Source organism: Helianthus annuus, chromosome 15, assembly GCF_002127325.2.
Source record: "Helianthus annuus cultivar XRQ/B chromosome 15, HanXRQr2.0-SUNRISE, whole genome shotgun sequence".
NCBI lineage: Eukaryota > Viridiplantae > Streptophyta > Magnoliopsida > Asterales > Asteraceae > Helianthus > Helianthus annuus.
Window position 1 is genome coordinate 51891731 of NC_035447.2, and position 23377 is coordinate 51915107.

General features: G+C 37.1%; 1 protein-coding gene across 1 annotated transcript; it reads left to right on the forward strand.

Annotated features, from left to right (window-relative positions):
• The first annotated feature begins 581 nt into the window (after positions 1-581).
• LOC110911614 (xyloglucan endotransglucosylase/hydrolase protein 9) lies at positions 582-1975 on the forward strand. The gene is made up of 3 exons (XM_022156244.2): positions 582-917; positions 1013-1206; positions 1402-1975. The coding sequence occupies exons 1-3, from the start codon at positions 651-653 to the stop codon at positions 1811-1813; spliced, it is 873 nt and encodes a 290-aa protein (XP_022011936.1). The 5' UTR covers positions 582-650; the 3' UTR covers positions 1814-1975.
• Positions 1976-23377: the final 21402 nt, after the last annotated feature.

Below are 23377 nucleotides of genomic sequence, written 5' to 3' on the forward strand. Positions count from 1 at the left end.
TTTTTAAGATAAAATTTTCACTTTCTCTATCCTAACCACGTCCTATCCGACTCTCCCTTTCACGTCGCTAGAGATTATTTCAATTTTTTTAAACGAAAAATTTCTTTAATTTCATGTCATTTGTGGGATTTGAATCCAATACCTTCCCCTCCCTCCACCTAAGTGTTTAAATACTTTTCTTTTCTCAATGAACTACCAACTCATTAGAATTTTTTTTTTCTTCATATTTATTGATTTTAATCCACGCATCAAAGCAATTGTACACCAAGCGCGTGAGATCAAATACCAATAAAGGCGAGTCCTTTTAACCACTACATAAATGACAGCTAGACAGTACAGTGGCCAGCTGTGTTACCCCACGTGTCATGCTCTCATTCGTTTACATTTACAACCATCTTTACCAATAGTGACTATTCGTACAGTGTGCCCACTTTTACCCCAAACACCCATTCACTGCCAGCTCAAACGGCTATATTTTTAAATTGTATTCCCATTTTTTATCCTTTGTGGACCCACTCGTGCTACATATGTTGCTGACATGTCAATCCTCACACCAAACTTATGCTATAAAAACCACCCCTCACTCACTTTCTTCACTCAACAAAACATCAAAATATCTCTCTTCAAGTCTTAACAGTAATAATACAACAATGGCGTTGTGTTCATCGGTTATTGGTTTTCTAATGTGTTTTTCACTTTGTTTTTGCTGTGCTTTAGCAACTGCTAAATTTGAAGATATGTTCCAGCCTTACTGGGCTCCTGATCACTTCTCGTTTGACGGTGATGCGGTTAACATGAAGCTTGATAACTTTTCAGGAGCTGGTTTTTCATCGAAATCAAAATACATGTTCGGACGAGTCAACATTCAGATTAAGCTTGTCGAGGGTGATTCCGCAGGGACCGTAACTGCATTCTATGTAAGTTGGTTTCGGTGAATTTTATTGTGACTAGTTTTTGTTTTTAAATTGGTTGATTTATTTATGGTTTTTTTTGTTGGTTATGAATATTTTAGATGTCATCCGAAGGCCCGAAACACCATGAGTTTGATTTTGAGTTCTTGGGGAACACCACAGGCGAACCTTATGTGGTTCAGACTAATGTGTACGTCAATGGTGTTGGTAACAGGGAGCAGAGGTTGAACCTTTGGTTTGACCCGACTAAAGACTTCCATTCTTATTCTATCCTATGGAACCAACGTCAAGTTGTGTAAGTTCTTTTTCGTTATATTAGCTTTTTATTAACGACACGTTGATGTATTTTTATTATGTGACCCGACTCGAATATGATTGAAAATTCTAAAAAATATACTAATGTGTGTAATATCACCATCTTTTTTTATATATATGATGGGTACAAGTTTTTATGCCAATGTCTAACAAGGGTAATATGGTAATTTGACAGCTTTTTGGTGGATGATACACCAATTAGAGTACACACTAACTTGGAACACAAAGGTATCCCATACCCTAAAGACCAAGCCATGGGTGTATACAGTTCAATTTGGAATGCGGACGATTGGGCCACACAAGGGGGCCGGGTCAAGACAGACTGGTCCCATGCCCCTTTTGTGGCGTCGTACCGGGGGTTTGAAATCAATGGTTGTGAGTGTTCTGTTGCGAATTCGGATGCGGATAATGCCAAGCGATGTGCCAACATTGGCGGTTGGTGGGATCACCCTATGTTGTCGGAGTTAAATGTGCATCAAAGCCATCAATTGATTTGGGTGCGGGCGAACCATATGATTTATGACTATTGTAGTGACACCGATAGGTTTCCGTCTGTCCCTATGGAATGCGAGCACCATCGCCATTAGTTACTCGCTTGTATTTCGACATTTAATCAAATATTTTGTGTAGAAATGATTGGAAGAAAAAGAAAACATGAGCTTCGTGTTTTTTCATATTTTGTTAATGTAAGATTATTCTACTTTGTAGTTAATGGTGATTTATTTTAATGTTACTTTCAGACTTGATTATTTGATTAAGACCGCACGAACAGCAGTAACGTTTAAGTATGTTTTTAAAACATGGTTAATAAAAAAAGAAGTATATTTTTTTAACCAAGTTTGGGCCCACTAAGAATGACCTCAAGTCATTTTCCATTTTAAATTAGTCTGTACAACATAATGGCTGTTATTTGGACTTTTATGACGTCTGGGCCCTTAAAAACTCATTAAAAGCAAACCCATCAGGCCCATGGCCTAATTCCCAACAAAAGATGTACATAACTTTAATTATTGTTACTTATTACTCTAGAAATTACCTCTATCTTGATCTTATGCAGCGGCGAAGCTTGACCCGAATGATGAGAGGGTCGAAAACGTATATACCCAAAAATTTCTATAGAACTGAGCAAAATGTTCGGGGGGTCGGGCGCCCCTCCCCGCCCCCTCTATACTTCGCCCCTGATGTTGTGTAGTAAATGATGGAGTAAATTGCCATTTTAGTCCCTAAGTTTTGTCCAAATTTGCCATTTTAGTCCAAATAACTTTTCCCTTTTATTGCCATTTTAATCACATACACTAACTCCATCCAAAAACTCCATCTTTAACCATGGGTATTTTGGGGATTTTCATTTTAAATGTTTTCAATTGTCATTTTGATCCAATTCCAAAAAATCCAAAAAATTCCAAAAAATTCTAAAAAATGAAAATAATTCTAAAAAATCAAAAAAATTCTAAAAAATCCAAAAAATCCGTTTCGGCGCGAACCGTTTCGAACCCGAACCGTTTCGAGCTGAACCATTTCGAGCTAAACCGTTTCGACGCGAACCGTTTCGACCCGCACCGTTTTGATCCGAACCGTTTCGAGCTTAACCGTTTTGACGCGAACCGTTTCGACCCGTACCGTTTCGACCCGAACCGTTTCGAACCGAACCGTTTCGACCCGTACCGTTTCGACCCGAACCGTTTTGACCCGTACCGTTTCGACCCGAACCGTTTTGACCCGTACCGTGTCGACCCGAACCGTTTCGACTCGTACCGTTTTGACGCTGAACCGTTTCGACGCGAACCGTTTCGACCCGAACCGTTTCGAGCTGAATCGTTTCGACGCGAACCGTTTCGATGCGAACCGTGCCTTATCGACGCGAATCGTTTTGAACCGTACCGTTTCGAACCGAACCGTTTCGACCCGAACCGTTTCGACCCGAACCGTCGAAACGGTTCAGCTCAAAACGGTTCGGTTCGAAATGGTACGGGTTGAAATGGTTCGGCTTCGAAACTGTACGGGTTGAAACGGTTCGGCTTGAAACGGTTTGGCTTCGAAACAGTACGGGTCGAAACGGTTCGCGTCGAAACGGTTCAGCTTCGAAACGGTACGGCTTGAAACGTTTCGGCTTCGAAACGGTATGGGTCGAAACGGTTCACGTTGAAACCGTTCAGCTCGAAACGGTACGGGTCGAAACGGCACAGTTCGGTTCGAAACGGTACGGCTTGAAACGGTTTGGCTTCGAAACGGTACGGGTCGAAACGGTTCGCGTCGAAACGGTTCAGCTCGAAACGGTACGGGTCGAAACGGTTTGCGTCGAAACGGTTCGCGACGAAACGGATTTTTTGGATTTTTTTAGAATTTTTATGATTTTTTAGAATTTTTATTACTTTTTAGAATTTTTTTGGATTTTTTGGATTTTTTTGATTTTTTGGAATTGGATCAAAATGACAATTGAAAACATTTAAAATGAAAATCTCAAAATACCCCTGGTTAAAGATGGAGTTTTTGGTTGGAGTTAGTGTATGTGATCAAAATGACAACAAAAGGGAAAAGTCAGGGACACAGAGGAAAAAAAACTATTTGGACTAAAATGGCAAATTTGGACAAAACTCAGGGACTAAAATGACAATTTACTCTAAATGATGTCTAGTAGATTGCCTGAATGTTGATTGTTGATAATCAAACGGACACATTAATATTAGATTTAGGTATAAGTCTACGATGTTTGCTTTTTTTCCTTTTGTTTTCCTTTTCTTCTTGGTCTGTTGTATCTTCCAATTTCTTGTTGGCACTATATATTTCTATAGAGGTGTTGCTGTTCGAAAAAATAATAGGTGTTCGACTCTTGCTAAATATAAATATGGTTTGTTGGTCCACTTCAATTTGGGACCAGTTTATTGAACTTAATCCGACTATTACAAATAGACATTTTATTTGTAAAAGTTTCTTCAACACGAAACCTTAAAAACGCTGCCACGTCACTACCTGCCCAATCTGCCACTCCCATAGCAAAAAAAAAAAAACGTTATCTCCCTCTTTCCATTTCTCACAAAACTTGTCAGAGGGCATTCCTGGGACCAGATGCTTCTACTCTGTCTCTCCTAACTATATCCTCCACGTTGATTCCACATCCCTGTAAAAGGGCCAAAAATGTCTATTTAATCGTAATTTTGTTTGGGTACTGTCATGTTTATGTGTTCTTATTTTCCCAAATAAGCTGCTATCATAACCAGTTTTCGAATTATACCAGGAACAAATATGTAGTCCAGGATGGATCAACGTGGAACATACAATGAAACATGGGTTGCGACCAGTAACTTTCACATGAATCCTAAAAAAGTTGTATTGAAGTTATAAATCAATTTAAAGTCTACCTTAATCATTAGAACTAGCTTTTTTCTGAACAGCATAAACTGCTCAAAATATTATCAAGAGTAAATTACTTTTTGAGTACTTGTGTTTTAATGGTTTTAACCATTTGAGTTCGAAATCAAAATGTTGAACGCCCTGAGTTCATAGACCCTTTTTTATAACTTTTTGAGTCCTTTTGAGTCCAACTTTTAACCTTTTTAGTCAAATTTTTTTTAAACAAAATTGGACTCTAAACATTATAAAATGAACAAAATTGAACTCAAAGCGTTATAAAATGAGCGATTGAGTTCTCGGGGCGTTAAACTTTTTGATTTTGGACTCAAAATTGAACTCAAAGCGTTATAAAATGAGCGATTGAGGACTCATGGCGTTAAACTTTTTGATTTTAGACTCCAATGGTTAAAACCACTAAAATACAGGGATTCAAAAAGTAATTTACTCTATTATCAAATCAAACCGACTTTAGAACGGGTCATTGATGTCTACATGCAAGAATCCGATTCATAGTGCACTAGAAATAACAAATAAAAAAAATAAATAAAATCATTAAGACCCTAAGAAATAATTTTATTAGCCATGTGGTTCGTCAGTCAGTCTGGTGAAGCATCCAATTATCCATACACTATCATAGTAGACAAAGGTATGGTAGAATCTAATCAAGTCAAAACAAAGACAACACCTGTACTTGTGGCAATTGGATCTAGAAGCATATAAAAAAGAAATAAACTACAGGATGTGTTTGTTTATAGAACTCAAATGACTAACCATAAAAAATCTAAAACCATTTACATGTGACCTTTATAATAGAGCATGTGACAAGAACAACTACAGACTCAATTAAGGTGTTTATAGTAATAATGATATACTCAAAGGTGTTCAGTTTTTGGTTTATTAGGTTCGAATTTGTTTTCGATTGAAACCAAAAACTAATCAGAATTCAGAAAGTTCAAAACCAAGCCGACTGAAAAACCGATTTTTTCACAATAAGTTAGACTATTAACAAGCACACGGTTCCTAGCAATTCTAATCATGTATGTATATAACGTATACATAGTCAACCCATTCAACTCAACATATAGGACCTCGTTAAAATCATGAACCCCTACAATATACTTCCACTATAATCACACCTCATACATCATCAAAATCATAGATTTATCATGCCAAAACATCAATTATTATCAAGAATAGTAACCCTAACTAACCTTTATGTGTCTATGCAAACCAAAACGACAATACATACATCTTACTTGATATTCATGCATTCTACACTACGAGTTAACCTTGTACGCATCAATATCGTCACAGATGTACACAAACACAACCACCATAACTCGGTTAAACAACCGACATCACACATCAAACAAATCATCGATCATACTTTATATATATAGGAGAAGGATCCGTTAGGAACCACCCTTTATTGCGAGAACCGCGAGAACCAATGTGAACATAACAAAAAATACCTAAAAATAGCTAAAAAACACCAAATTTTTTTTTTAACATTTTTTATAAAAAAATCGCTACTTTTAGTAGCCAAAAAAAGTTATTTTTTTTTTACTACTAAAAGTAGCGATTTTAATGTAAAAAATATTAATTTTTTTTTTGTGTTTTTTTTTTATTCTTTTAAGGTTTTTTGGGGGTTTAGTTTTTAGCATTTTAGCTTGTGGGGGGGGGGGGTTTGGATTTTTTAGGTTTTTTTTATAGCTATTTTAGGTTGTGTTCATATTGGTTCTTGCGGTTCTCGCAATAAAGGTGGTTCTTGCATGAACCTTGCCCTATCTATAATACTACAAAAGGAGAAGTGACGTACAAAAATGTAATTTTATCATGCGTACAAGTTTTAAAGCAGCGTTTACAAGAGAATGCAAGCTCATATAAAGGGAATTTCGCTTTATTTTTAAGACGCCTAGGGTTAAAATTGGGATTTTGCAATAGTATTGAATGCCGCGTTCAATGTCTGCTATTGCCACCTCTTCACTTTCTTTCTTTATATCTCAATTGAAGCGATGATTGAAGAAGCAAATCAATGATTTCATGAAGCGATCAATGCACCCTCATTCAGGTTCTAGGGTTTCATCAAAATCTCTGTCCAAATCAAGCAAATCCATTTGGTTCTCCGTTCTCATCACAAAAGGTAACCTCTCCAACCTCAATCGACTATGTTCTTTTGAGTTCTGTATAATGACCATCTTTCTCTCCTTCAAATCAAGCAAAAGGTACACATGCGGCGTCATTCTAGAACACCAAGATATCTGTGTAAAGTTAAGCACTTCGATCAGATCTGCAATGATGAGGTTTTATCTATCTCGGATTTCTCAACAAACGACAACGTATCGATTTTCTTCAGAGATTCCGGCCGGAATCCGAGCCGACATAATGGATGCTCTAGGGTTTATGAAGGTTTGATGAACTCTGCTGCGTGTACTGGCGGTAATCATTTGCGTAAATTTGACGCCATTTTTGAGGTTGTATATATTATGTTTCTTTAGTTTTGGTTATTTTTTCATGTTTTTGACTTTAATTTTGTTTTGTAGATTAATAGATTATGTGATTGTTATTACTTGTTTTATGGTGTTAGTGTAATAAGCTGGCTCATTGACATGATTCTTTAAGAGTTATTTATTTTTTAATACAGTAGTATATTTAAGAGCAGCTTGTGGTATTGATATTACTTGCAATTGTTGTAGATTTTGGTTTGGTGGATTGTAAATGTTGTTAATAAAGAAATTAAAAACAGGAGTTACTGTTTTTACGATTGCTATTGTTTACTTCATTTTATCAGCATAAAAATGGTTTAGGTGGTAGTATTCTTGAGCAGATTGGTGGCAACTGAGACGAGATTCCAGCAGTACATGGTTGTCAAGGTTGGTTCCGACAACCTGATTTTGATTTAGCGGCCACAGGTATGTTTTTCGAGAACGAAGGTATGTCCGGCGACCTTCTTTTGATTTATTAAGGTAACGTGCTTCAGTTTCTATTAGATTTAGCAACTGATGTTGACCTTTTGTAGTTCTGGAGGCTTTAATGATGATTCTAACAGCTGCAGTAGCCATTTGTGACACCGCAAGAGGCTATTAGAGGTATTTTTATCGTGTATGTTCGTTATGCATGTTGTAATTGTTTTTTGGTATGTTATTGAATTGGTGTATTAATTGAATGTATATAAGACACGTTAAATGAAACTGATTTGAATGGGTTGGATTGGTACTCTCAAATGTGTATCAACTATGAGTAATAACCAGAATTTTGTATATATTTTTCTTTTGCTGCTAAAATGACTACATATCTAGAGTATATTACTGATAATGTAATGCATTTGCCACTCACTGTGGCTAAACCATCATTTTTTAGGATGTAAATGGCAGCCATCATGTTATTCATGGATTCTAGATTTTATCCTTTTGATGCTTTTTTTCAGCCATAGTTTTTTATAGTAGAAAGACTTCACAATTCACATATTGAATTCTACATAGTGCTTTGTGCTGTGATTTATTTTCTTGTCGTTTTCATGTGGATTCTAATAAAAGTGAATGTAGTACGTATTGTCTGGACTGTTGTTGTAACTCTCTTTGTTCTTACTATTTGATCCACCACAAAGAGCATTGTGTTGTTCAGGTAAATACAAACGTACTTAGTGCTTGTTACGTGTTCGATGAAATGCTTGACTGAACACCAGTTTGTCATTTTAAACATGTGCTAACTTCTTGAGCCTTTGTTATGATCGATTAGATATTGTGATCTTCATACCATAACATGATTATGTGTTCGATGAAATGCTTGACTGAACACCAGTTTACATTGTTGTGAAGGATAGTATGCACACCACCTGTTTGTAGAAAGTCCAGACCCTGTGCTGCATCAATGCATATATTCAGTCTTTGTTTCCAAGTGAGCCGGTCGCGGTATTGGGTTTCGTAGAGGTGACTGTGTAGGCTGCGGTTAGCCATGTACTCGTAATCGAGGATAACTTTGGATTTATGGTAGCAGTATCCTATTAATGGGACTAAGTTGGGATTCCTGGGTTGAGATAATGTTTCAATCTCTTTGCAAAAGTTAGACATGAAGTCTATTTTTTCGACCAGTTTTCGATCATGAACTTCTTGAATTGTTTCATGGCGACCACTCTGCTTCCGTAGTCGATGTAAGCTTTATACACAATGCGGGAGTCACTGGTGCCCACGATTAGGCTTTCATCGAAATTGTTTGTGCCTGAGTGAATTTCCGAGAGAACGAACCGTTGACAACCATCTTCGTACATGTTTGAGCTACTTACGGAGATAAACGAATCCATTTTTGCTGCTTTCACTCCGTTCCAAAGCAAATCCCATCTCCAGCTCCTGAGTTTTTTGAGCTCCAGGCATTTTTACTCGCACTTGACGCTGATTGTTGTTCTGATCGCGGTGACTTAGAAAACGAAAGGATACAACTATATACTGGCTTCTCTTTTTGTTTTAGTTAGTCATTTAAGAGGTCAATGCCTTCTCTTTTTGTTTATTTCTGATATTTGGTTTTTATTATTGATGCAGATTAAGAGCAAATCATTAAAGAAATCAAACAACTTGAAGCCAATAGGGGTAAGGTTATTGCAAATACCTACTATGAGGACTGGAGTTAAAAAATCTGCTGTTGAAAGAGATGTCATTCAAGACCAGGTCAAAGTAAGAACACGTCTTCTGAATCCGTATGGCTAAGTGTAGTGGTGAAAATAGGCGGGTTGGTTAACAGGGCATGGGTCCGGTTAATTTATAAACCATGTTTTCATCTACTTGATTTGTTTTTCTAAATAACGAATTAGTTAAGATTTTCAAAAGTTAATATTATTACAATATTAAATTAATTTTTTAGTTAGTCATATAAGAGGTCACATGCACTATAAATATACTTTGAGGGACCTTGGACCAATCGGTTTGACCAATCTAATGTAGTTCATTTCAACTTATATGTAGTTCATTTATAGCTTGAATGTAGTTCATTTCAACTTATAAGCTGCCAAGAAGCACCTTCAAACAGCACTACCTCTGAATGTAGTTCTTTCTTTTTAATTTTTTTGCATTTAAACCCATCACAGGTTCAAAAACTTTGCTTTTTTACATTGGCATTCAAGACCTTTATAGGTGAATTTGTTTGGGTTGATGTTGGGCGGAATGGCTTTGAAAAGCATGTCCAAATTCTTGCATGTCATTCGTCTTAAAAATATAGTAATCAGTTACTGCTTAGTGCTCAAATTTTTACCCAATCACCCAATGTTCATGTAGTATTACTTGCCCTTTTGTATTGTATAGAGGTCGAAATTTCAATTCTGTTTATGATTGGGTTGATTGTGGTTGTCTTTTATCTCTTAACTGGTCAAATCTTTTATCTATATATACACCTTATATATATAAATGTTCCCACTCCGTCTTGTCGACTCCGCCGCAACGCGCGGGTTTCCCACTAGTATATATTTATCGCAATTAAGAGAATGTTATACATAATCATATCAAGGATCACATGTCATCAAAATTCCATACACAATTGATTATACGCAGCCATAAACAACCCGATTTGATCCTCGAAAGGCATGTATATAATAACAAAGATGTAAAGTCTAGTTACCTAAAGAAGAAGAGGTAGGATACTCAAAGACGACTCGATCTCGAAACCTTTGGCTCGGTTTCTGGTTCACCGTTCACGGCAGCAGAGAGGGAGAGGAGTAGAGTGGGTCGCAGGTTTTTAGTTTGGAGGTTAGGGTTTTTAGAATGATAAAACTTGATAACAAGTTCATGCAGTTCGCGTAACAAGGTGTGTGTGTGTGTGTGTGGCGGTTTGAGAGATGGGCCGATAATGGAGGTGGGCCGAATTTGGGAGTGTTCGGGTTTGTGATTGCCTGAGTTTAGGTTAAGGTTTGGGTTGGGTCATCCGGATTTGGGTTACGGGTTTAGGAGTTTATGATTCCGAATTTATTAAAGGGTGGGTGGATGTCCGGATTGTAAGGGGGTGTGGGGGTGCGAATTTGAGAGTGAGGAGGGGTTCCGAATTTGTTGAGGGGAGGGAGTATGGAGTCCGAATTTGTTGTGTTGTTTTTATAAAGAATTCATAACAAGACCCTCTAGTTATTATCTTGCAACTCATGTAGAAAACTATCCTAGAAAACTTTGCTTTATGATGAGATAAGTCTCTCATGTGTCCAAACTTTACCGTTTGTATAGAAGTTAACACGTTAACTTTGAATGTGTATACATAACTATGTGTTGTGTTATAACTTGCACGTTAAGTAAGATAACACATATTATATAATTTATAAATGATAATAATAATATGATACTTTAGAATATGTACACTTTTTCTGATAATTAGGGTCAAAAGTACGAGGTGTCACATTCTCCCCATGTTAAATAAATTTCATCCTCGAAATTTAGGTTAAGGTATACTCTATACCCCAGTTATGTATTTGTCAATAACACGTTACGTGTAAATATACGCGGTTCCACGTAAGTTTACAAAATAACATATAAATTCACATAATTTATATTTGTTTAATTGTCCGAGAATAGTATTCAGGTTGTTTGCCATGTTCGAGTACATACTTGTGTGATTCTGTTCTTCGCGATTGCGTTCCCACTCTTAACAAACACGCCTTCCCTATCGACCTTATACCCATGCAACTAGGTAGTTTCGACATCATAGTGGGCATGGATTGGCTTCGTAAGAACCATGCTGAAATTGCTTGCCACGAGAAGTATGTTCGTCTACCTTTTCCATCTGGTGACACTTTACACGTCTATGGAAACCGACCTTCGAGAGGACTGAGATTGATGTCCTGCACATAAGCAAATAAATATTTACGCAAACAGGACTTTGCCTTTTTAGCCCACTTTGTGGAAGAAAAGGGCAAGGGAAAGAGCGTAAGTGATGTTCCAGTGGTGCGCGATTGTCACACCCTGGCTTTGCGGAAGCGTGGTTAATTTGGTGTGACTTCTTAATACCATAGCTTAATCATAACAAAGCTATATGAATTAAAAATATGCAAGATCATCCATTAAAATAAAAATACCATAACATTGTCTTAACGGGATAACACCCTAACAACCATAAACTTGTTCACCAAACATTACAAATTCAATTTTAACATAAACACGATTCAAGGACTGTGACTTGTCCAGGAAAGAGTCACATTCCCCGAACCCTGGATGACCTCGGTGACTAATGCAGCGGGAAAAACATGCCATACCGTGCCAGATCTTTAATTCCCTGAAATACATGTAAGTTGAAAAATCAACAATAATGTTGAGCGAGTTCATGCGAAAGTGAGTAAATAAACCTTTGTCTTTATCAAAACCCTGGTATGTAGCAAATAAGGAAAAAGAGATCACCAATGGTTTGCAAGGCCATTGATATGTGTGAAGTGCAAGTAGGAAGACTCAAACCTAGCGGATTTATGCGTCGGGCACTAAGTCACCCCGAGGTCCGTTCTGGACCTGGGGCTGGGCTCGCAACACCCAGATAGATCTACCGCTCCTGTCCCTCGGTCCTACCATGAGGATTAATGGCCTCAAGTTTCCGCCTACCCACTCACATGATCTTAAGTAACAAACCTCCTTACGCTAACCATACCATGTATAAAGTGTTCATAATCAATGTAACATGTATTTCACCCCCGCAGTTTAGAAAACTGAAAACAGTTAAGAGAAAAGGGGGACATGAACTCACAATCAGTGCGTCTCTACCAAGTACTCCGAATGTCAGGCAGCTGTGCAACGACCTACATGTGCTAATTCTATTAGACTGATGGCCGTGCCTTAGCTTTATAGTTTAAGTTTTTGGGAAACAGTTAGACAACCGTTCCTTGTATATACTTGGTAGTTAATCTCCTTCCCAAGGATGGGGGATTTAATACATGTGCGTTCAATTTATATCATTAAGTCTCACTTAATATATTTTTACTTCTAATTCCAAAATATAAATATTTTTCTCAAAAATATTATATTTTCTCTTCACATAATACTTCCAAAAATAATACGTTGACAAAATACGCGTTCATGAATATTTCCGTATAATGCGTAAGTTACGTTTTAACGATTAAGTGGTAATAATAATTACCGGTGTAACTTATATGTTTGTCGTGTAAGCGTTTGTATTATTTTGGATTCGTCAACGTTTGCAAATATTATTTTTACTCTAAAAATAATATTTGTGTATTTTCACAAAATAATCATAAACAGTGTTGTGAAAAATTATATTTACCAAATATATATTTATCACGTTTAGTTTTGTGAAAATCCCACCTCAGAATATTTGTAAATAAAGTCGTGGCGAAATATATTTTGAAAACATATCAAAATAATTCTAACACTTGTAAATAATTCTAAGTGTTAGGTTTTTAGAAAAATTTCGCCAGAGTTTCCCCTGTAACTGGAGGTGGCTACGCTTTCAAGCGTATCATTTTCTTTTACAAAAATCATTCCAACACTTCTTTAATCAATCAATCAATTTTCGATATATCAAACTAGTCGACAAGTATGTAGATCGCATGTTCACATGAACTTGTAGTTTTTCTGAAAACTATAGTGTAGATCCCGTTATATTTGGTGGTCTTTGTATAAAATAGTTTAATCCCGTAAAAACCTCGTTTTTAGAATAAATCATCCTTTACAACTTCCTGTCATCTTTCTCAAAGATTGTTATTTTGTCGAAACTTTTCATTTCACAAGTGTTTATACACTTGTGGTTTGTAAAAATCATATTTGTTAGTGTGTCATCTGACTTTTATAAAACATGATTTTCTCGACACTTGGTTCTACGAAAATACCACTTGTACATACGTAGATCCGCTAGTTTTAAATACTATTTTACAAGTAAAAAAAAAATACTTTTACACAAGTTCATGTTTCTCGTGTGGTAGAGTTTCACCTTTTAACCCTTGTACCGATAGAAACAAGCTTATGTCAAGGTCCATGATCTTAACAAAGTAGGGTTAAACGATGATCCGAGCTACCACAACGTAGATCGGGCCTAAATAATCACCACTTTCAAATACTACAACTTTTACACAAGTATTAAGCTTTTATCCAACAATATTCATGTTTTAGTAGACTTTAAAGATTCAAAACGCAAGTTTCCGCATTTTATCCGTTACAAATCTTATTAACCACCTTAGATTAGTTCGAAAATGAGTTTTAAGTGTTATACCTCTAGCTCGGGGCTAGGGAAGATTCTAGGCGAAAAGGTGGTGGATAAAAGCAAGATAGCGAGGTCCTTCCACTTCCGTTTGCTCCAAGACTCCTAATGCGTGACCTTGAACACTTGTATGATGTTGGAATGGATGGATCAAAAGCCGAAAATGGTGGGGTGACAAGGGGAGTGTTCGGCCGTAGCTATGGAGGCAAGAGAGAGAGAGAGTTTTTGGTGTTGGTTTGTGAAGTGTAAGAACTCTTGAGTTTAGGCAAGGTATTTATAGACAAAATCAAGATCATCGTCCAATGGATTATATGTCCCCTTGATATTAGGCAACACAATTAAAATAATCAAACTTTGTACCCTTGTTGTCTCCTCTAGTTTGGCCGATTTCAATGGGGGGGGGGTCTTGGTTCGATTTCAAGTGGATAGTTAGAGTTTAGTTACTTTAAACCAAGTTAGATTAGGAGTTAACTTAGTTAGTCACATGTTGTGCCTTAATGCGGGTGTTAGGGTATTCAGGGACCCTAACTGGCTCAGAAAAAGACCAATAATATTTTTGGCAATATTTTTATGTTCCGGGTATAGTCCGGTTGTTCGGTTGGATAGAAATCCGTTAAAGTGCTTAAGTAAGCTTTTAAGCGTCGTTAATAATATTTTTAGTGACACAACTTATTCTGCAAAGTGTCAGGAATATTTCCTCATGTTTTGGCACTTTATTAGTTAGCCAGAAGATAGTATGTTAAATAAAGTGCTGTGTTTTGTGCTTAGCGTACGTCTTAGGCACATCCAATCATCATATCTTATTCCTAGAGACGCAGTTCTACAACCCTTGTATCCCTACACTCACTATGGGTGTAGTAAAATATTTCTGGCTCATACAGGCCTTAGAGGCAGTTTCTGCCTGATGCTGGCTTTATCAGCATGTTCAATAGGTTATCCGTTCATGGTGCTACTGTGCTTTTCTGCATCATGTTTGTCACTAAAGTTCAACATGTAAATAATGTAGTGACGGCATGTAAAGTATGATGCAGGAATATACAAGTATCAGAAATCAAGTAGCAGTTCATCAGCAATTTCAGTTAAGCACAGTAATTAAGCAGTAATTAATTATTAATTTAATCGTACAGATACCTGGTTTAGTGAGGGTTGTCACAGCGATTTCCCTGACGTGTTTCCTGAAGACTTACTTGGTTCTCCTCCACCTCGATCTGTTGATTTTCGTATTGGTCTCGTCAGGGCCGGCTCAATGTTTTTAGAGGCCTAAAGCAAACAATAAAATTGAGGCCTTTTTATCGGTTATCTTCGGGGTTGAGCAAAATTTAAAGTGTACTCCTTCTATTTGAATAACATATAAAAATGATACAGTGTTTTATATCATATATACATACACATATATAGTTTAATATATTATTTGACCTCCGTTTCATACTACATTATACATCACACAAGCATGGTTCTTTTTTAAGGTTAAAAAAACTAAATTTTTAATATTCACATATCTTGAGTTTTTCAATGTTCATCTTCCCTATCTTTTCTAACCTTTCTTACCAAAAAAAAAAAAAAAAAAAAAAAACAGAACTGAAAATATATCTTATTCCTTCTATTTTAGAATTTTCTTCTAATCTTTCTCTAGATAAGGGCTTCATACGTCCAAGTACCTCACCTTGGGGTGCTTCTGTGCTTTTCGTCAAGAAGAAGGATGGCTCGTTTTACATGTGCATCGACTATTGTGAGCTTAACAAACTCATTATCAACAATCGTTACCCTCTTCCGCGCATCGATGATCTTTTTGACCAACTTCAAGGCGCAACTTGCTTCTCCAAAATCGATCTTCGATCTGGCTATCACCTACTTCGTGTTCTCGAAGAGGACATTCCCAAAACCGCTTTTCGCACTCGCTATCGACACTACGAGTTCGTGGTTATGCCTTTTGGTTTGACCAACGCACCAGCTGTGTTCATGGATCTAATGAATCGTGTTTGTAAACCATATTTGGATCATTTTGTCATCGTTTTCATCGATGATATTCTCATTTATTCTAAAAGCCAAATTGATCATGAACGTCATTTACGCCTCATACTCGAGCTTTTACGTGGTGAACGCCTATACGCGAAGTTTTCTAAGTGCGAATTCAGGATCAAGGAAGTCCAATTCCTTGGACACGTTGTTAGTGAAAAAGAAATCCATGTTGACCCTTCCAAAATCGAAGTAGTGAAGAATTGGATCGCGCCTAAATCTCCTTCTGAAATCCACTCCTTCTTAGGACTGGCGGGTTATTACCGCCGATTCATCTCGAACTTTTCGAAAATCGCTGTTCCTCTCACCTTGTTGACTAAAAAAGAGAAACCTTTTGCTTGGGGTCCTGAGCAAGAGGAATCTTTTCAAACTCTCAAGGACTTGCTTTGCAACGCTCTTATTCTTGCTCTTCCTAATGGGAATGATGATTTCATGGTATATTGCAATGCCTCGAACCGTGGTCTTGGTTGTGTTCTCATGCAACGAGACAAGGTCATCGCTTATGCCTCTCGACAGCTCAAAATACATGAGAAAAACTACACTACCCACGATCTCGAGCTTGGCGTAGTTGTGTTTGCGTTAAAGATTTGGCGACACTACCTATATGGTACGAAGTGTGTGGTTTTCGCTGACCATAAGAGCCTACAACACATCTTTAACCAAAAAGAGCTTAACATGCGTCAACATCGTTGGGTAGAATTGCTTAACGACTACGACTGCGAGATTCGCTATCATCCTGGCAAAGCGAATGTAGTGGCCGATGCGCTCAGTCGTAAGACTCATGTTAGTGGCATTCATTGTTTTCAAGTCTCCAGTGACCTTTAAACTTGCATTCGTGAAGCTCAATATTCATCAGCCAACGAAGGTAGTCTAATCGTCGAAATACGAGGTGCTTCTATAGACCAACTTGTGACAAAATTTGATGGACTTCAATACTATCTTGATCGCATCTGGGTGCTAGATCGCGACAATCTTCGTGATCTCATCATGAACGAGGCACACAAGTCCCGATACTCTATTCATCTTGGTGCTGATAAGATGTACCACGATCTACGTACGTCCTATTGGTGGCCTGGTATGAAGAAGGACATTGCCTCTTATGTGTCTAAATGCCTCACTTGCTCAAACGTCAAAGCTGAGCATCAACGCCCTTCTGGACTACTCGAATAACCCAAAATCCCTGTTTAGAAGTGGGATAGCATTACCATGGACTTTATAACCAAACTTCCTCGCACACCTTCTGGTCACGATAGTATTTGGGTAATCATCAATCGTTTAACCAAATCAGCTCATTTCCTTCCTATTCGCGAAGATTTCAAAGTTGAGAAACTTGCTCTAGTCTATACTGATGAAATCATATGTCGTCATGGTATACCCATTGACATCATCTCTGACGGCGATGGTCGTTTCACTTCACGTCTTTGGCAAACTTTCCAGTCCGCTATGGATTCTCACTTGAATCTCAGTACGGCCTTTCATCCTCAAACGGATGAACAAACTGAACGTACATCCAAACCCTAGAGGACATGCTCCGTTCTTGCGTCATCGACTTTGGTGGTAGTTGGGATGTGCATTTACCATTGAACGAGTTGTCGTACAACAAAAGCTACCACTCCAATATTCAAATGGCTCCTTCCGAGGCATTATATGGTCGCAAGTGCCGATCTCCCATCAACTGGCATGAGATTGGTAATAAGCAATTTACTGGCCCTGAACTTATACAAGAAACAACGGATAAGATTCCCCAAATCCAAGACAATCTACTCAAGGCTAGAAGCCGACAAAAGAGCTATGCCGACAAGAGACGCAAACCTTTGGAGTTTAATGTTGGTGATCATGTACTACTCAAGGTATCTCCTTGGAAAGGAGTAGTTCGTTTTGGTAAAAAGGGAAAACTTGCCCCTCGCTACGTCGGTCCTTTCAAGATACTCGAGAGGATTGGCAATGTGGCTTATCGACTCGATTTACCTCAAGAACTCAGCAACGGTCATCCAACGTTTCACGTCTCGAACCTCAAGAAGTGTCTAGCTGAAGAAGGACTTCAAGTTCCACTCGAAGATCTTCAAATCAATGAAACTCTACACTTTGTGGAGAAACCTGTCAAGATCGTGGACCGAGGAGTCAAGCAATTGAGGCGCATTCGAATTCCTATCGTCAAGGTACGATGGGCAGGAAAACGTGGCGCTGAGTTTACTTGGGAACTCGAAAGTGATATGAAGACTATGTATCCGCAACTTTTCGTTACTTATTCCTAAATTCCGGGACGAAATCTCCTAAAGGAGGGGAGATTGTAATGCCCTGCTTCTTCGTACTTTCCATAATTAGAAAACGTTGTTTGTATTTCAATTTTTGGAAGTCTTGTATTCTTGTTATCGTTCTTTCGTCGTAATCGTTGTAAAATCCGAGACTTAGATCATAAATAAAATTCGTATTTCTTTAAATTTATGTAACACCCTTACTATTCTAAGAGAGTTTTAGTACTAAAAACGACAATTAAATGTGTACTTAAGAATACACGTACATATAAGATACGGGTTTACTAAAAACTTTTACAGTTTAAAAGTTTTATAACAAATGTAATTGAGTTCGTCGTTTAAAAGTTATGACGTAACTCCATGCGGAAGCTTTAATCTCGTGTGTTCGGTTCTTCGTTTAGCTTGATCTTCATTCGGAAATCCCTTGACATATACCTATGACCAAAACTAACTTAAAGGTTAGCTTTGGTAGCTAAATAACATGTTTAAACAAGTTATATGGGTCAAACAATTAAAATAACACAATTTGCCAGCAATATCAGCTCTCGCGGGGCGCGACAGAGTAGGGGTGATTCCTACCCGGGGCGCAACCCTCGTCGCGTCACGCGACACCTTTAAGGCTCCGCCATCGCGTAGCGCGACGACCGTATTTTTCCAGCAGGTTTGTTGTTTAATGCTGCAGATGCCCAGCTTGAAGTTTAACCCATTTGTAAACTTAAAACTTGCATAACTTCCGTTTTACAAGTCCGTTCTTCGTGATTCTTTTTCCTACGTGATCGTAATTTAATCCCCCATCACATGGAGTGGAAACCCGACATCCGAATTCACAAAAATTTAGATTTCAAGCTCTCGGCTTGAAATTCAATTACGACAATTTTTTGACCCGTTCGTGTATTTATCAAACGAACAAGTTTGTTTGACCCCTCATTCCTCAGGAACCTTTTAATTTCAATATTTTCTATCATGTTAGGTTCCAGTCGCGGGTTTCTACGCATTATTAAACCATTTTTGCTTATAATCTTATTTTGACCCGTTAAGGGTATTTATGCACTTTTAAGCATAAATTACGCTCATTTCTTATATGCCTAATAATTCCACCCATTCCTATTGATTAGTCTTCCACCACAACTATGATTGTGGTGGATTTAATGCAATTAAACTATTTATTCCGAGTTTTATCCCTCGGATATGTCATTTTACGACCAGACGCATTCTAAGGCATTTGACCCTTGAAAGTTTATGCCTACAACTTTTTATACGCTTCTAAGGGTTATAAGTTCATAATATAAGTTTCTAAACCACCTCCCAAGCCTCCATCTAGCTTGTCAAGAGTCAAACTATCATCATGATTCATAAGACGGTTAGTTTAGTCATCATTAGCTACGACTATTCCGTCTTACAGATTTTATGTCGAATCTACTATTCAACTTCATCATTGGTTAGTTTAACTTTCTAAAAGTTAACTACCATTATTCATATCACAAGCACCATTTATATTAAATCAACATCATGATTAGAACTCGTATTACCCCATATCACACGGGATAAATCAAATTAGGCAATCACGCGTTTCATTCACAATTTCAACATATGAATATTCGTTTAGGCATTTTAACAAACACCATACGGGCAAGATTGTTATACTACTTTTATTTAGTTCATTACTAGCTTTTAACCCAATTTATATTATCAAAATCAAGCCCTCGGTCCAGTATTCGTGAACATTATCACTATCTTACATCATAACATCAGCTTTCTCACAATTTAACATACATAATCATCTGTTCATTACAATAATATAAAACCCATTTAGCACATATATAGGTAATCACCAAATCATTCAAGTCATAGCGTCATATGTATGATTTTCACTTAGGGTTTAGTCCCTAAGCATGTATACATCACTAATTTAGCCATAACTTCTCTAATCCTTACATAATTCACGAATTATGATGCTAACTCAAATTTTGCAACTTCACGAATCATCAAATTTTTACATACCTTATAACCCCCTAGGTTGGGTGATCATTAATTCACGTTCGGTTGTGAATTTGAGCTTCGTTTGGCCCTTCAATCGGATGGATTTGTTGGAGTTAGGGTTTTGGCTCTAGAGCCTTCTCCTCTGGTCGATCACGCACACACTGTGTGTTTGTTTTTATTTTGTTTTAATAAATAAGCTTTTCCAACTATCTAACTTTGGCCCCTCAAGTTTGGTTAATTATTAAGTAGGTTACAACCTACTTATTTCTAATCCATATCCCCTCTTATTAACCGGGTTAAATATCCCTAGTTAACTTAGTGGGTTCGAGGGAAGTTTATGACTAGGTTTTATTTAAGTCCCGTTGACTCAGGCCTTTTATCCATTTTATTTCCTTAAAATCTTTTATTCACTTTTTATTTAATATTAGGATTATTTATTTAAGTCCTAACATTTACCGGGTTACTTTTACCGCTAACAGTATTTTACCCGTCTTTTAGTATTAACGGGGTTTGATTACCAAATCCCTTTTCGGGGTGTTACAATTTATGTTCTACATATTTCATACATGTTCATATGTTCAGATTAATCATACATGTGATACTTTATCCATGATTCATGCAAAACGTGTTAAACTTGTCATACATGCTCAATTCATGCAAATACGATACATAATCTCGACATCCATACTTATTTATACTTGATTTACATTTATTTTTATGCTTTAATTACATTACACACCCTTATACATGGTCCTTTATACATAAAACACCTTAAAACACCCTAAAACCCTAAAATATGAAAGTATAGGGGTTAAAAGTGTCAAAACATCAAGGAAATCACCAACCTGGGGTGGCTCGCGGCCCGCGACTCACACCCCTTTATGGGTTATGCCCCGCAAGGCAGTTTGATCCGTAGAATCCTTAATCAGCTTCGTGGATTGGGCGATTTTTGGTTAGTTTAAGTGTGTTTTCTCCATTAAATGCCTACCAAACTTAACCTAATCCTTCCCTATAAAACCCAACTCATTTCCACACATTTTCCACTTTGCAAACTCATCTTTTCTACTCTCAAACACTCTAAATCCAGCTAAGAAATCAGTAGCAAGGCAGAATCATTACAAGTTACAAAAGTGAGCATAACTTCACTTATACTCCATCTTTTTCATTCATTCTTTCTTCTTAGCACTTGGAACAACCTTAGGTATCTTTCCACAGGTTTTCCATGGAACCAAGGCTAGAACATCAACCAAATAGGGTTAAAAGTGCAAGAAAGTTTTTGTTTTGTACAAACACTTTGATAAACATGTTTAAACTTATGATTTCTTCATACATTCCTATGTCCTTATGCCACTAATCAAGACTATGATTACGTGTGCTTAAAAACAAGGTTGTAACATGTGAATCCAGAGGTTTAATCCTCAAAAAATTTCTGTTTTAGAAGGGTTTTAACCCACAAGTGATGAACAAGTCTTGAACTTGAATATGTGTGATTATTTGGATAGCTTGGGCTATCCTACTTACAAATCCACATATCACTTGATGTTTTCTTCTTAGATAGTTAGTTAGTTTACTTCATTTCCTTATTGCACATTCATGACCATCCTTGTTGTCTTATGACAACTTGTTTATTGGTGAATACAAAAGAGGTTCCAAAATAGAAGATTTATCTTCCTACCTCATGCATGACTTCTATGATAATCATGTTATACTTGATGGACTAGAACTTATAATATATACTATATAACATTTATTATATCCAAAGTAACGAACCTTTGATGATAACCTAGTGGTTATTCGTCGGAATATTAAGTTACATAATCTAAGAACTTAGCTCTCGTTACAATTCTAATGGGTACTTTAACCCATGAAACATTCAGACCCCCATGGGTTTCATAGTGTCAAGAACGAGTACTAGGTGCTAGATGGTTATTTTTCTCATATGTTACTTTCCATATACTTTAAATCCCGAATTCCTACTCCTGCGTTATCATTCAATACTCATACACCTATGTTTCCTCGTGTAGAAGGACTCGGTGTTCCATCCCAAATCAACCAACAAACTCTTCACGGATTAACAAGTGTAAGCTTGCAAAACCGTGAGTATACTCGATCCCATTTTTACTTTTAAACACTTTGGGTGCAACATGTATTCTATACAAAAACGCGCAACACTTGAAACTTATTTTAATCACACTCTATCCACGTTTAAGCATGAAACAATTTGATGCTTGTTAATCTCATATGCTATGTAAACTTTTGTGTCTATATATCCTTATTAACTTTGCTAGCCTACCTTAACAATTATAGCGCTATAGGATTAACGCACCGCCCATTAGTCTTGGGGTATTGTTAAGTAAAACATGTTAACTTCCCATTAGTCTCAGAGAAAGGCAATTTGCGTTGTAAACTCGGGTTTGAACATATAGCTTACACCGTTTCATCATATAGTAAATTGTGTCTATGTTATTCATGTTGGATATGAGTACGTTAAACATTTTTATCCTATTTTATGCTATGTATCAAACTTGTATACTCGCCAACTTTTGTTGATCATATTTTAATACATGTTGCAGGTTGATAGACGAGATGATGCTATTGAAGAAACGAGATTTAGGTGGACTTAGAAACACACCTAGAATAAACGATTATTTGATGTTATGTTTGAAACAATTTTGTTCATGTTTGAATCTTGTATGACATTTTAGCATTTTTATGAAATTTAATTTAAATTATATTGTCACAATAATGTTATGACGCTTTGAGCGATTTGTTTGTCTCATCCTGATGTTTCCGCCATCAGTTGGGGTGTGACATTTTAGTAGGTTAAGCCACTATGGCTTGAAGAGGTCGTGAGGTATCAAAGTGAATTCTTGCATAGAGATTTCGAATGGAGATTAAGTTAGGCTATCAAGGAAAATACTGAGACATGCCAATTTGTATTTGGTCTTAAGTAGAAATATAAGTTGGGTTAATGGGAGGTCGATGATAAATAGTGTTGAAACAAGTTAAGTTAAGCACGGGCGACACCGCAAGAGTTGGAACACCAATGTGTCATACATCGGTATGTCATTGACGGATGAGTTTAGCATGTATGGGGGGGGGGTTGTTGCACTAAATATAGTTTAGGTGAGCTCAACACGTTTGAATTTGAGCGACTTGTAGAAGGCAGTAATTTGTTATCATGGAGTGATCTGAATATTAAGTAGACAACACTTCACAAAGAAAGTGTATCTAAAGTATACTTTGTGGTTGCTCGAATGGACACGAATGTCATATGTTATAAACGAAGGGTCGATGAAATAAACCGAACTGGAAATGTGTTAAGGTAGTTCGTTAAATGCCAAATTGCTCAAATCCTAAGATCACATGTGCTGGGTGCACCAC

Coding starts and splice junctions, on each gene's coding strand:
- LOC110911614 (XM_022156244.2), top strand. CDS start 651: ATGGCGTTGTGTTCATCGGTTATTGGTTTTCTAATGTGTTTTTCACTT. Junction 918..1,012: donor GGACCGTAACTGCATTCTAT/GTAAGTTGGTTT, acceptor TGAATATTTTAG/ATGTCATCCGAAGGCCCGAA. Junction 1,207..1,401: donor TGGAACCAACGTCAAGTTGT/GTAAGTTCTTTT, acceptor GTAATTTGACAG/CTTTTTGGTGGATGATACAC.